The following is a 15,216-nucleotide window of genomic DNA, read 5'->3' on the forward strand; positions in this document are numbered from 1 at the left end:
GCAGGACTGTCTTTTATCTTTCCATGATACTAAGCACAGTGCTAGGCACATGGTAGGCACTTTGTAAACATTTATTGACTGATTAATTAAAAATAGAGAGGATCAATTTTTCCCCCCAAGATAATATAGGGAATAAATTGAAATTCAAATATAGTCCCCTCTAATTCCAAATTTCCTGTAAAATCTCCTGTACTTTTCACTGTCTAGAAAATATTTACATATAAATATGTACAATTTTTGTACATATTTAAATGTAAATATGTAAGACATTTATATATAAGGATAGGAAATATATAGAAATATTTACATGCAAACATATACATGTGTATAAATATATTAAATATATAAATTAAATGTATAATATAAAAATATTTGTATAAAATATAAAATATTTCTATGGAAATATATAAAATAATATCATTTAATCCATGAAAATAACATTAAAGAAGAATTTACATATGCTTTTCTAGCATAACCCAAGGATCTTTGAACTTTTCTATTGGACTTGGAAGTAAAGCCTTCCCTCTGTGTTCTCTCAGAAAACATGGGGCTCCTTAAGGGTCAGAATTATCTTACTTTTCTATTTGTACCTTTAGTTCTTTGTAAACAGAAAAAGTTTAATAAATGCTTTATTCATTTATTCATTCATACACTGCATTGTCTCAAATTTCTTTGTCTGTTTTTGTCCTAAAAAGGTAATATGGAAACAGCCAAGCAAAACACACAAACAAAGCTGACAATGAAGTGAATTCCTCCTTCCCAATGAGTTATAGCAAAGCAAGAACTGGCTTTGGAGAGACTCGGGTGCAAATCATTCTGATTTGATATTATTTAACAAATCACTCAACTTGCTGGAGCCTAAGTTTCTTCATCTGTAGAAAAAGAAATGTGGGCCAAATGTTCTCTTAGGGCCTTTCCACCTCTAAATCTATGAGCCTTTCAGCCCGGAGACTATTGCCCTTTCATGTCACCTCCAAGAGGAGAAGCAGAGGAGTTTTGAGGATATAGAAGCCCAGGCAGAAACTGGCCAAAAACCCCTGGGGTTCCTCCCTCTTTTCCTCTCTGCTTTGCTCTGCCACTACCTGCCAGAACCTCACCTTGTTTAGGGGTCTTTCTCCCAGAGATATCTAAATCCAGGCCCTGGTCCCCTTCTCATTTAAAGCTGGCTCCCTACCAAATCCCAGATTCAGAACTCTCCTACACCATCAGACAGCCACATCACCAAGGCCTCATCCCAATTGACTGAATCATAGCTTATCTCCCTCATCAGCAAAATATTTACTAGAGAGCCTTCCTTATTTATAATACCACACATTTAGAAACAGACACATGCTTAAAAGTGTATAGTTAGCAAAAGATCACCCAAGTTAAAATCCTGGCTCGATTACTTACTCCCTGTCTGGGACAAGTTACTTATATCTCAGCTTTTTCATCTGTAATATGAGAGAGTTGGACTAAATAATCTAAGGTGCTTTAAATTTAAGCCCAAGTCCTTAAATTAAAATAGCTTTAAATTCTATTTCATCAATTCTCTAAGTGCAATCCAGGAACCTCTGGGATCTTTAAGACCTTTTCAGTGGGTACATAAGGTCAAAACTATTTTCATAATGATACTAAGATGTTTTGATTTCCAATACAGTATATATCAACAGATATGACACACATAAACAAAAGCTCTTTGGAGATCCTCACCAATTTTAATAGTGTAAAGTTCTGAAACTGAAAGACTACACAAAAGGGATTCTGAGAACTGCTGATCTATTTCAACCACTTTATCTTATAAATAAAAAAATTTTAAAAAAGAGATTAAATGATTTATCTTTGGTCATCTTTGGTTAATTTGCATTTATATAAGGCATAAAATTTACAAAATATTTTATATTCATTATCTTCTCTGGTGATGAGATAATGAGGTAACAAGAACTGAGATTCAAATGTAGGTCTTTTCTTTTTTTCCCCAGTGTTATTTCCATGAGTCCAAGAGTACTCACAAGGAGTTCCCCAGAAGACTGATCACCTTATGATTTGTCTATTAAGTCTGTGGGAGCCAGAGAAGGAGTTTCCATTTCTCCCTTGGAGCCAATGAGCTCTCATGCCCATCTCTCTGCTTAGGGCAGATATTTTGGTGTTGTCCCAGACTCTCAAATAGCTTCCTGAGAAAGGCAATATCCACTGTGATATAATCCTGAGTCTAGAGTGGAGATAAAATCAGCCAACTGTTCCAAATCTTTTTCCTAGGAAAAAAGTCATCTTATCTAAAGATTCATATGGTTCAAACTGAGCTCTAAGAATTGATTTCTCTCTGCATGGGATTCTATATCTTCAAAAATTCCTTACCCCTGCCTCTCCTCTTGGAGGTACCATGAGAGAGCAATAGTCTTGGGACTGAAAGGATCATAGATTTAGAGGTAGAAAAGACCTCAAGAACATCTGGCCCACATTATTTCTTTATACAGATGAAGAAACTAAGACTCAAGCAAGTTGAGTGATTTGTTCAAATAACATCAAATCAGAATGATTTGTACCCAAGTCCTCTTTTTCCAAAGCCAGTTCTCACTCTGCTATAAGACACTGTGGGAAGAAATAATTCATCTTTATTGTCAAACCTAGGAATAGTTTTGTTACCCTGTCCAGATGATGACTGGGGGAAGGAGTACAAATACCAAGATGATTTGTTATTGACTGCAAATCTAGATCTTTAATTGTTATGAGGGTTTTCTGAATGGTATCAGATCCAAGATTAGGGCTAAAGGGAAGTGGGAAATTAATGGTATCACTTTCCCCTTCCAGATTGGAAACTTTAAAGAAACATAGTATCTCTATAAACTGTTGGAGTGTTTGGGAGCACCAAGAAAACCAATATGATGTCCCTTAGAACAAGGACAGTGATGAAGGGAGAGGGACCATGAGTTAGAGACCAGGTCTCACTGTGGTTAAGTGACAGAGAGTGAGAAATCCTTGGGCTTCAGAATGGACAAAGTCTGAAATCAGAGTTGAAGAGAAGCGACAGATTAGAATAAAACTCTTGATTTCTTGTTTAATTGAGGGTTGGTGGCAAATTTTAAACCATGTTTTTATGGTGAACCTAGGAAACTTTGGGAGAGAAGTAAACTCAGTCATTATGCCATTATGGAATGGAAGGAGACTGAACTTCTGGGAACTTATCCTTTCACAGAGGATCCAAACCCTTGATGGGGTTCAGAAGGGATCAGAAAGGCAAGTAGATCTATAAGCTTTAGAACCATCCAGTTTGACTCAGGTCAATTTCCACAAACATTTTTTCTGTTCCTCACTCTTCTTGTGTCCCTAGTGAATATGTTTTGGTTCTATGTGGTAAAGGGGCAAAGGATAGGAGAAAGAGCTATCAATCTGTCAATCCTTTCCGTGTCCGGGCCGGGTGAGCATGAGCATCTTATGCTGGCATTGAGGCATAGATGGGGATCAGAGATGGAGAAATAGAATACAGTGAGTCTAGCCTGATCAGTTGTAGTTAAGTGATCAAAGAGTAGCTTCTGCTTGGATAAGATCTAGAACCTGGGAATAAAGATTAAAGAGACCTCCAGTGTCTATTGCAGCTTTGCCTTTTGACATAGATCTGAAATAATTACTCTGTGGGATCAAGCACCCCAGTCCTGTGGGGTTTTCCTAATAGCAAAAGAGCTTACATCCAAATATTTTTGTCCTGCTCTGATTAGACAATCCCTCTAGGCAGATATTAACTCCGGCATATAGATTCCCATTACAAAGGAAGAGACTAGACTAAATTAGGCAAAGCACAGAGTCTCCCCGAACGGAAAAAGAAGCCAGCTCTCCTACCTTTGGTGTCTTCATCTTCAATGGTGGTATTGGTACTCTCAGAGGATTCCTGGACAAAAAATAAGGGGGAAAACAACAGGAAAGAAGTGAACCCCAGGCTAATTGCTGAAACCAAGGAACGTGCTTGAGCTGATGGCAAACATACCAGCTTCTACCAACCCTGCTCACCAGAGAACTTGGCTCATAGTCCAAAAGCCAGATGATCCAGCAGCTAAAACCCAACCTAACTTTCAAACTCAGGGAGCAATGAGGAGGAAGAGGAGAAGGGAAGAAGTAAGTGGTAGTGGAGGGGCTGTCTATGGAGGTGTCTTATGGGAATGAATACATAGGGAACTCTAGCCTCTGCTATGAGATGGGAGGAGGTTTTAGCCAGAAGAGAGTTGAAGGAATTGTGGAAAGGAGCAGAGTGACGCCATGTTGGCTGTACAATTGAGGGGGAAATGGTACAAATTTACAGGGAAAAAAAGGAGGGAGAATTAGGATGAGGGAGAGAGGGAGTTGTGCAAAAGTGGGAGAGGACACATGAAACTACAGTCAGGAAAGATGCACAGTCACACAAAGCGCATTTCTGAGCCCCAAATGCACCCACTGGTTACACTGACAGGCCTATGGAGATGTCAAGGAAGGCCAAGGCTGAGGCTCAATCTGCCCAATGCACACTGGGTGTCTCACTCCACAAAAGACCCCAGGCGGGGTCCCTGCACTGCCATACCCACGAGTCTAAACTGGCCACTGCTGCGTCATCATTTAGTAACTGGGCAATTCAAAAAGTTGGGTTTTAGGGTCAAAGCTGAGGGCTTCAGACCAGAGAACTCCACTGAGAATGACTCAAGAGAATCAGACTGAGAGACAGCCTGAGGAGCTGGACAAGGTCCACGGCCCACAGTGGGCCAGTATTGGTCCTATACTACAAGACATATTGGTCCCGAGTACTAGTTTGAAGGTATTAACATAAACACACAAACAACACACACGTTTGCCACACAACACACACACTCTTGGCCCCTCTCCCCACCCCACATTCCCGGTGTAACCTCTAGGAGCAAGGCGGGAGTGCACTGAGGCCCAGTATTACCGGCATTTGGGAAGACGGCAGACACTCACCATTAACTGAACACTGGAACTGGACTTTCTTTTCTGGAAAAACAAGGAGAAGAGATGGGACAGGAAGAGACACAGTGGCAAAACGGTAGAGAGTAGTGGAGAGAGGGAAGTAGAGTGAGGGAGGAAGGAAGCAGTGGCCCCTGGGCCAGGCTCAGTGGTACCTCAAAGGTGTTGACATCTGGCACTCAGAGAAAGAGGGTAGTGCCCAAGGTGTGGTATGCCCATGGCCCGAGGGACACTTCCCCCACTTACCATAACTCTGAGGACCAGCCAGATCTGGGGCCCTGACTTACTCTGCGGGCTCTTCTCATGCAAATAAGTCCTTCTAACTCTGCCTGGACCTTGCTCTTCAAATCCTCCAAATCCCAGCACAGAGTCCCTCCTGAACCAGTGCCCACCATGCCAAGCTTTGGTGAGAGAGGGAAAATGGTGCCCTGGATGCCAGTTGTCCCTCCCACCCCCAAGCAGTCAGGTCAAGATTGACACAATTGACTGACTTTCAAATGGGAATTAGACTCTTAAAGTGAAGAAATGGTGCTCTATGGCCTCCTGGAGCTTATCAAAAAGACCCTTGCTTAGTATTCTGCAGGCTTCACCTTCCAGAAACAAGACCTGGACAGTCCTCAGTGAAGTTTCAGAAGATTGGAATAAATTGGTTCAGGTACCAGTGTTAAAGACAGCTCCAAAGTGAGAACAGCTGTCAAGTGCTTCTAAAAAGCGCTTTTCCATCTAGTGCTAATACTAATGTTAAATCAAGTTTGATCTCCATCACTTTTTTCCCCTGACATCTTACAAATGTGCAAAGAGCAGAGATCAATCCCATTTTATAGATAGAGACACTGGTGCTTGGAAAATTAAAGTGACCTGCCCAAGGTCATATAATGACTTCTATAGCCAAGATTCAAATCTGGTTCTGACCATTGTACTGTTCCATCTTGTTTTTTTGTTTTATTTCCCAATCTAAGCACTGAAGTGGAAGGGGAACGGGAAGAGATAGAAGAAGGGAAGTGGGGTAGAAGGAAAAGGAAGCAAGGGAGGAAGATGGAGGAAGAGAAAGTATGGCTCCAAATGATTTTCTCTTTAAGTCCTAAACCAGAAATCCAGGTATGGAAAAAGACTGTGTGTGCTTGGGTAAAGTGGGACCAAGATGTCTCCGAAAGCTAAACAGGGATACCAGTGAGCACAGTGTCATAAAACCAATGCTCACTGATGACTCAGGGAGTGCTACCATCTTGGTAAGGGCTTAGAAGCCACATTCAAGAGCCCAATTATTGGGTCCTACTCCCAGCCAGGGCCACCACACAGCTGTCTTTCTCTAAGGATCTGGGTAGTATTTCCCATGGAAGTAAATCTAGTCTCCTCTGCCTGCCTGTCCCTTCACCAAGAGCTTTTCTGGTCCAGTCTCCCCTCCCATGGACATGGTTCCCTAGATGGCCTCCACGCCATGATGCAAGCCAGTGTATAGTGGGAGCCAGAGGGCTTCTGGCAGGGGTTGGAGTCCAGTAGCTGTTCTGTCTTCAACTGTAACCCAAAAAGACAGGGGGGCTGAGAGATTCAGCTCTACTCACTCAGGTCTGTCACGTGGGGCAGACGTTTCAGACAAAAAACATGATGCAAACACAGAGCAGCGACTGTACTAGATTCTGGACGCACAGTAACAGGATGGGACACGGCGGGCGGGGGTGGGGAGTGAGTGCACTTATCACAACAGGACAGGATGGGACACCACATGTTGGGGCAGTGAATGGCTTTGGTAGTCTCTGAGAGGTAGAAGGAGTGTCAGTGGTAGGAGAGGGGCTTCATTTTCCCCCTCCCTCACCAGTATGTATGCAGGAAAGAGGATCTGGGGCTGGGATGGGCAAGAATCAGGGGACTCAGTTGAGTCCTCTGCCTAGATGAGCACAGGGTGTAGAAATGAGAGATTTCATGAATTGCCCCTAAGAGACTGTCTCTTTGATGGGGAGTGGAGGGGAAGACATGGGAAGGGGATGACTGTTTCTCCCTGATGTGCCAAATCCAGTGTAAAACCCTTTGGAGATCTGTCTGTTAAGAAGTAAAAGCCAGCATATGCTGGCTGTCCAAATCCTGACTCCCTCATATTCAGAGGACGATTTTCATCAGAGATTCTCATTCAAGGAAGGGAAGGCTAGGCTCGCTCATCCTGAGGACTCCAATGACTGGCAGGAGCTCCTTGGGCATTCCTGGTTAGAGCTCAGGTCCTTCCCCCACCACATTCCTGCCTGCCTCCTGAGGCTGCCAGAGGAGGGGAAAGGCTGGGGAGGTAGCCTCAGGGTGTGGGGAAGGATCTCCCAGGGTTGTCCCCGCCAGGCCTTCCCCTGACTAAAAGCAATGGCACGGCACCCCAGGATATTGGTTCTCTTCTACCTCCCTGCCTGTCTGGGAAACATAAGATGGTCTCCTTAGGTTCTGCTGTGGGGCAGAGGAACAGGGTGGCATTTTGGTACACATGGGCAATGCCAGTTCTGCTGCCCACAGATGGCAGATTCAGAATCTAGAGCCAGCTACCGCCATTCGCGGGGACTAAGGCTCCTTTGTTTCTTGCTTCTCCATCTCTCTGACCTTACAAACAGAGGATCTGACTTCAAAGACAATTTGCAAAAACCACCTTGTAGCCTCAGCCCTCAGGGGTTCAAGTCATGCCTGAAATTTAGTAGGGGAGGTCCTGGGGATGAATCACTGCCCCAGTCAAGCAGCAGAATTCCTTCTCATTCCTTAAACTGAAGCACCTTTGTCCCAACAACACAGGACTTAAAACCCAACTGACGGTGCAGAACCCTGGGCCACCCCCTTCCCCCAATTCCTAAGGCAACTCCTCAGAATCTGTCCCAAAGCCCATCAAAACTTATTTTAATTCTCTCCCTTATCTCCCCAACCTTCAGGATACCACCAGTGGAGAATTTAACCTTGGCCAACAATTCTAGCTCAAGGATACTTCAATACCAGGTCTTTTCCCAACTGGCCTGTTAACCCAGCTCAACAGAAAGAGATACCAGCAACCAAGGAGGGCCACCCCACATCCAAACCCCAACTGTGCAGGGTATCTCAACACAGCCAATTCTCAATTTCCCAAGTCAACAATAAAAAGCCCATGGCAGGGAAAATGTAAATGCATACAGAGTCATCTCTAATTGACTCTAAAATACAGAATATATATATTCGTTTGTGTTGGAAGAGAGGTTCTTTCATCTTATTAATGAGGTTTGACTCAGGCCAATAATAAAATTAATCTAGGTTAACAGCACTACCTCTGAACAATGATTGGGATCAATTGGATAACCCAGAAAAGCTGGTAATCTAACACTAGAACTCTAGAAGTATGACACACTAATCCACTAAGTTTGAATTATTATAGACTTCCCCAAATCTTGCTGTCACTCACTTTAACATTCCTTCATGGCCTAGAGACCATTGCTGGGGGAGCTAAATATGTGTGGTAGGATGACAAGACCTATCCAGGAACAATGAACTTGTGGTGGAAGGGAGTCAAGGGCAGGATGGAACCAGTATGTTTTCTAGAGGCACAAGCACCATTCACCAGAGAGAAGAGGAAAACAATAATAGAGACATGGGAAGAAGTGAAGATAAGGAAGTGTCATTGGGTGACTGGCTATCAACATTGTATGAGTAAGAGTGCAGGAGAAAAGCAACTTGTGCCCATTTTACAGAGAGAGAAGGTCAAGCCCTCTTTCCCTTGAGGAGGGAAAAAATATTCTACATTTTGGTTCCCTTGAGCCTTGGAGCTCTTCAGGAGAAATATGATAGGCAGGGGATATAATCATTGATCAAGTAGCAGCATCCCTAATAGGTCATTGAATATGTTTTTGGGAAAAAACCAGGAAAAACCTTTTTGGTCATTTTCATCCTGGATATCGCACATTCCTGACCATTCTGAATCAAAGGGACAAGAGACTGCTTCCTGTCAAATGGCCCTAAGGGAAGTGGAAGAAGATCATTAGTCACTTCAGTGGAATTGGAGTGAAGGTGGCAGGCCAAAGCCTCTGTATTCATCATAATATATATGGAAGTTTCCTCCCAGTGACTAAGGCTCAGAGACATCTATAAGCCTTTATGGGGAAGTTTTTGTTATCCTTCTTAATTCCTGAGTACTTTCTCATCATTTTGTTCATCATTCTGGATCCTTGGAGGAAGGGATTTAAACCCTTTCCTTTTTATTCTTGGTCTATCATTCCCCCCCCACACATTCAAACTTTCCTTTTCTCTCTTTTCCCCTTTTATCTCCCTGACTTCTGCTCTCAACCATCCCCATGCCCTTGCAAAAGGAGAGCAGGGTCTTGAATAAGGGTACCCGATGGTGAGATGGGAAAAAAGAGCCCGGGAGATGAGGAAGAAGAGAAGCCGTTATCCCAAGGTGCCCATTTCTAAGAGAATATCCATGTGATTTAATTCTCACCAATAGTCAGGATGTTCCCCACACTGATCTTTCCCAGATGGTCGAGATTGGAGCCCCCCCTTCCTCAACACGTTCATACACACTCACTCATACACACACACAAGTGGAAACTGTTATCATAGCATCATATTTCAGAATTGATAGTAACCTTAAAAATAAAAATCATTTACTCCATCCCCCTCATTTTATAGATGAGAGAACTGAAGGGCAGAGAAATTAAATAAACTGCCATAGCCTTAGGCAATATGTAGCAGTTAGGACTCGAATCCACATCCCCTCTGGCTCCAAATCTTGTGTGCTCTTTTCCACCACACCTGAGGCCTTTCAGGCATCAAGGGGAGCTTACCTTCACACCATCGTTCTTCTTGTTGCCTCCGCTCTTTCCTCCTGTGATGGAGACAAAGTAGAGAGTTAAAAGCACAAGACAGGGCACCAGGGCCCATAGCGTGAGGAGGAGCAACATCAGAGAGCAGCAAGGCAGGGACTGAGAGGCTAGGGGAGAAGGACCCCAGGCAGGCTGGGTCCGGAATCCTCAGCAGAGACAGACACCCTCCTCTTCCTCTTCCTCTTCCTTTTCCCAGCACCGTTGTTGGCCTCCTGAGGCAAGGGGGAGCTTTCCTTCTCCGTGGGCCACAGGATACTCGGGCACTTCAAAGAAAGAACTCCTCCCCCAAGATCCTGGCTACCACCCTGCCAAAGGGGCTCCAGGCAGCTTTGGGGGATTTCCTCTGAGCCCCATTCAGTCCGAAGGCTAATCCCAGAGTCTCAAACTCCTGGGGCAGTGGCGGTTTGTACTCTCTCCCTGCCTCTGCCCCTTCTCTAATTTTAGCCCCATGCTGCCTTGGTCATATGTCACCCGATCCTCCTCACTAGACAGCTGCAAGCCCCGTTTTGGCAATGAGAAGAAGCAGATGCCCACCCACTTTTGAGGTCCTAACCCAGCCCCCCTCCCAGGGCCAGACTAGTGCCTTCCAGCTAGAGTAGCCCCTCCCTCGACTCTCAGCACCGGAAAGCATGCACAGAGTGGGTGCTGGCTCCCCGGGCACCGGCCGGAAAGGAGATAAGCAGCTGCCCGAGAGCTCCTGTTCCAATGAAAATTCCCAGAGGCCTCTGCTTTCTGTCACCTCCTCATCACACACACACACACACACACACACACACTCCCCCCTCCTGGATGGAGTGCTTATGTTTGGATACTGGTCAGAAAACGTTCCAGAATACCCTGACATTCTGCCTGAACCTTCCTCTAGGTGTCCTGGGCAACAAATGGAGAGAATAAAAAGGGGAAAGCGGACCAAAAGCAGTCATCTATTTAACCCTGACCCCCCAAAAATGCTTTAAGGAATCACAGTGAACCTAGGAAGACAAAAATCTTCTTTACCTACATTGGCCAACACTCAACTTCACCCCAAAGTCTACCCACAGTAGCTACAGTCTTAATTATAACACCTGGACCCTGTCCTCTGGCTCCCCTGACCTGTGGATACTCTGTGTACACTGTCCCAGCTCAGAGGCTCTCTGGCACCTGAGAACTCCCTGCTACATATCCTTTTAGAACTTTTATTAATTGCATAACCGTGATGCCTTGGAGCATGTCTGTTTTTGCACTGCGTAGCTCCCAAACCCTCACATCCATTATCCTACTTAGTCTATACAACTCTGTAATGCAAGCAGGGAAAGGATTATTATGCCCATTGTATGGATGAGGAAAGTGAGGCTTAGTGAGGGAAAGTGACTTGACTCATGACAACTGATTAATAAGTGGCATAGGGAGGAAGCAACCCCCAGATTACTGTCTCTTTCTTTTTTTTTTAATTATAACTTTTTATTGACAGTACATATGCCTGGGTAATTTTTTACAACATTATCCCTTGCACTCACTTCTGTTCCGATTTTTCCCCTCTCTCCCTCCACCCCCTCCCCCAGATGGCAAGCAGTCCTATACATGTTAAATATGTCACTTACTGTCTCTTTCTATTGCACCACTCAATGCTTGTCTTTTAAGCCTTGCCTGGGTTTCCAGAAGCATCTCATTTTCTTAGTCTCTCTTGGGAGACACAAATAGAGTCTTTTCTATTTTATAATCACTTTCCTAGCCCTTAAAGCCTTGCTTGGGGGAGCTAACCTACAGTGTTAATTTCCTTATGCATGTGCAAAGAGCTTACAAGAGGTTCTCTAGCTACCAGCCTGGAAAAGACAAAGAATGTAAGGGAAGCCCTAGAAGGGGGGACACACATTTAGCTTCCAGGCTGAGCAAACAGGAAGGTGAACAGATAATAGCATAGCATTTATGCCGGAAAAGATCATAGAGTCAGAGATTTAGAGCTGGAATAAGTCTTAGAGTTCATCTTGTTCCAATGTTTTCATCTTAAAGATGAGAAAAGTTATGTTGGACAAAAAGATTGTCCAACATCACTTGCATATAGAGGAAGAGCAAGGATGCGACCCCAAGTCCTCCGACTCTGAATCCAAGACTTTGTCCACTATGGCACACTGCCTAGCTCACTGGAGATAAACATTAAGTTTATGTCTAATTGACAGCTTGAGCACTATGCCATATCCATGATATGCAAAGGCAAAATAGTACTTGGTTGAGCCCCAGAATGGGTCTCTAGCTGCTGCCCAAGGTGGATAAAATTCCATGTTTTCTGAGAGGAGGGAAATGTCTGGGGATAGGTGGGACCAGAAAAGGGAGCTGAGCTCACACTGCAATGCAGAATCATTCCAAAGACTCCCTCTCCTGTTTTGGTGTGAACTTTGCCACCTCTACTCGACTGCCTCAGTCCTGAGTGTCTCAGCAAAGCCCTGGCATTATTGGCCAGACTCTGTCAGTCTTGTCACTCACTCAGGGAGCCTCAGACAAGGGTCACTTGATAAATTCAAATTTCTATCCATTTTCCTTCACCACCACCTAGTAACCTCAGATACTGCTATGCAATAATTGTGTGCTTCTCATATACCGCCCCCATAGGAAGCCCCTGGTGCTTCCACAGACATTTCTCATCACCCACTTCTTTTCTTCTAGTCATCTTCTATTGGAATTGGGGAAAGCTGTAATCTACACTTTGCCAGCCTTAGTCTGTAAGGTTGCCTCTAATACCAGGGCTGCTGCTACCTCTATTCCTAACCCAGGGACCATTCTCATAAATGGCACAGAAAAGAATGATCAAAAAAATAGTTTATACTCCTAGAGTCTTTAGAGGTTATAAAATACTTTCCTCTCAACAATCTTATATGTTTTGTTATCCCCATTTTATAGATGAGGAAAGTAAGGCTGTCAGAGGTTTGACTGGCTTGTCCAAGGTCATACAGCTAATTTAATGCCAGAGTTAGAATTTGGACCCAGGTCATCTCTCCCCAGTACAAGTTTATAGCTACAGCTAATGGGCCAACTTGTTTAGATGCACATATCTGTCAAGTCCATTGGGATTTTTCAGCACTTGGTCAGCACCTCATGTTCCTCTTCCCCCTCCACCCACCCCTCAGCTGTCACCCCAAGTCTTGGCAAAGGACTTGCTGCTTCGCTGTATGTATATGCTGAGCAGGCAGTGATGGCGTCGTGGGGGGGGGGCAAAGAATAAATTCCCTGTTCTTTCTGGGCAGGGGGAGCAGGAATGTTTTGACCCCAAACTCTCCTGCAATCTTAGAGCACCCTAGATATGGAGTCTTGCAATGCTGAATTGTGTGTGTCAGATCCTGAGGACCAAAGGGTCCCACCACCTACCAGAGAAGTTCCTGGTGGCCAGCATGGTGGTAAGGATAGCTCCCTGAAACAGACAAAAATAGAACAGCAAGAGAGGTGAGGGTGGGAAGAGAGACGGGGGGAAAGGAGGAAGGAGGGAAGAATAAGAAAATAGGGAGAGTGGGTAGAAAGAGAGAGATTGTTGTTGTCAGAGACCAAACCTCCCGTTCTCCCCCATCCCTTTGTCCATCTGTCCTCAGTACTCCCAAAGAAAAAGTGATTGGCTGGGAAGAGTGTTAGGTGGGCACAACTCAAGGGATAAGACTATGTTGGACAAGAGTATTAATAGACAGCTCCAGCCTGAGCTAGGGTTGCTGGCTAGACTCCAGGAGGCCTGCCAAGCAGGTATCCAAAAGGCCATGTAAATCTCCTGAGTCAGGAAGGTGGTCACTTTCTCAACCCTCCTTCCCTTTAGACTCCTGCCCTCAACTTGAGTTATCCCTCTCTCTTTAGAATATTTAGAGCTCTCTCTCTCTCTCAAGCCAGCCTAAGTATCCCATTAAGGAATTCCAAGCTTTCAAAAATGCTTTTCATGTCTTAAAATTCCACATCTGTAAAACAGAGTGAGTAGAATAAATGCTTTCGAAAGCCCCTCCAATTCTGATATCATTTTATATGATAAGGTTTCTGGCTTCTGTTTCAATTTCTAAGCTTCCGTTGAGCTAAAAAATCCTGAAGTCAGGTGGGAATCCCCTTGGTCTAGATCTCCTCCTAGGATTTCACCAGCCCTCTGCTGCCAACATCCCTTAATACATGTAGTCTTCCCTTATGCCCCATGCTCCCTCCTCATTATGGGAGGATGGGAGGCTCTTGGGAACAGAGAACACTGGAAAGGAAGGAGATTAACAGTGAGCTCAGCACATCTAAAATAAATCATGCCTCAGCTCTATGTAATCCTGGGGACTCATAGGCCCATTTAACTGGATAGAAAGTACCCTTAACTCCTATTGTTGCACGGCCCATAGTACACTAAAAAGAGCAGTGTATTCAGGAGCTATTCTGAACTATATGGATAAAAATAATTTTAGGGAGGTCCAGATCCATGAGAGAATTCCAGGTGAAGAAAGTCTCTTTACAGATCCAAATTGGCACTCTATGTAGTCTTATATAAATTTTGCACCTTATGGTCTTAGAGAATTTCCTGGGATGTTGGAAGACTAGCCAGCATATGTCAAAGTCAACATTTGAATCTAGGTCTTTCTAAGTATCTGCTGTACCATATTGCTTCCCAATAAAATAATACTATAAAAAGATAGTCCATTTAATAGTCTACTTCTATAGCATTTTACAATATAATAATTCATAAGTGTATCACCTTTCTAAGTTTTAAAAAAGTACTTTACTCATAGTTGTCTTGGGATGGAGTCATTTTTCCCACTTTACAGATGAGGAAATGACAATTACAAGATTTTTAGATTTAGACTTAGAAGAGATTTTAGAGGTTATCCAGTCAAATCCCTTCGTTTTCTAGACGGGGAAGCCAAGGCCCAGAGAGATAAAATGAATTCCTCAGTCACAGAGTTATTCAATATGTAAGGTGAGATTTGAATTAGTCCCACTACCCCAAGATCCCAAGTCTAATGCTATTTGACTTTCCCAGAGTAGCACCTATATCTGCATGATTCCTATTAGGTGGAAGAGGTGGGCTTCTTTACAGTGAACAGCCACAGCTAGCCAGCCCTTATTCCCCAACCCTTACTATCACTTCTCTTTAACTCTTGAGTACAGTCCACTGTTATTGTTCATGACTTAGGCAAGGTCTGAGAATTTTCCAGTTCTCCAGGGGACTCCCACCCAACCTTATCCACTATTCCCCTAGCAGAAATGTGGACCAATCCAGAACCCAGCAGTTTCAGAGAGGGAACCAGGCCAAGGGGTTACCTTCAGTTTCCTCCTTGCATTGAATTTCTTCAAGCAGTCCACGGTCTCCTGTCTGTGCATGCAGGAGGCCACTGTAGATCGGTGCTGGCAAAAGAAGAGAGAGAAAAGCACATGAGAAGAAGGAAGGGGTTGTGTGCAACTTTTATCTAAGGGATAGTTTCAATTTCTCCAAACTTCAGGATGGGATTGAAGTGGGGGGAGTGGCTCATTTCTTTTTAAACCAAGCAAACAGGAGCAAAGA

General features: G+C 44.1%; 1 protein-coding gene across 3 annotated transcripts in view; it reads right to left on the minus strand.

Moving 5' to 3' along the window:
* Nucleotides 1-15,216, minus strand: part of CAMK2A (calcium/calmodulin dependent protein kinase II alpha) — an 81,022-nt gene that overhangs the window by 18,171 nt on the left and 47,635 nt on the right. For 2 of the 3 annotated variants that reach the window (XM_051978699.1, XM_051978697.1), the window contains exons 11-15: nt 14,976-15,059; nt 13,077-13,119; nt 9,699-9,739; nt 4,921-4,953; nt 3,817-3,865 (exon numbers count right to left, since the gene is read on the minus strand). In XM_051978699.1, the coding sequence (XP_051834659.1) occupies nt 3,817-3,865; nt 4,921-4,953; nt 9,699-9,739; nt 13,077-13,119; nt 14,976-15,059 (250 nt within the window). The remainder of the gene's footprint in view (nt 1-3,816; nt 3,866-4,920; nt 4,954-9,698; nt 9,740-13,076; nt 13,120-14,975; nt 15,060-15,216) is intronic. The other variant, XM_051978698.1, reaches the window with a different exon arrangement.

Source organism: Antechinus flavipes, chromosome 2 (assembly GCF_016432865.1).
Source record: "Antechinus flavipes isolate AdamAnt ecotype Samford, QLD, Australia chromosome 2, AdamAnt_v2, whole genome shotgun sequence".
NCBI classification, from domain to species: Eukaryota; Metazoa; Chordata; class Mammalia; order Dasyuromorphia; family Dasyuridae; genus Antechinus; species Antechinus flavipes.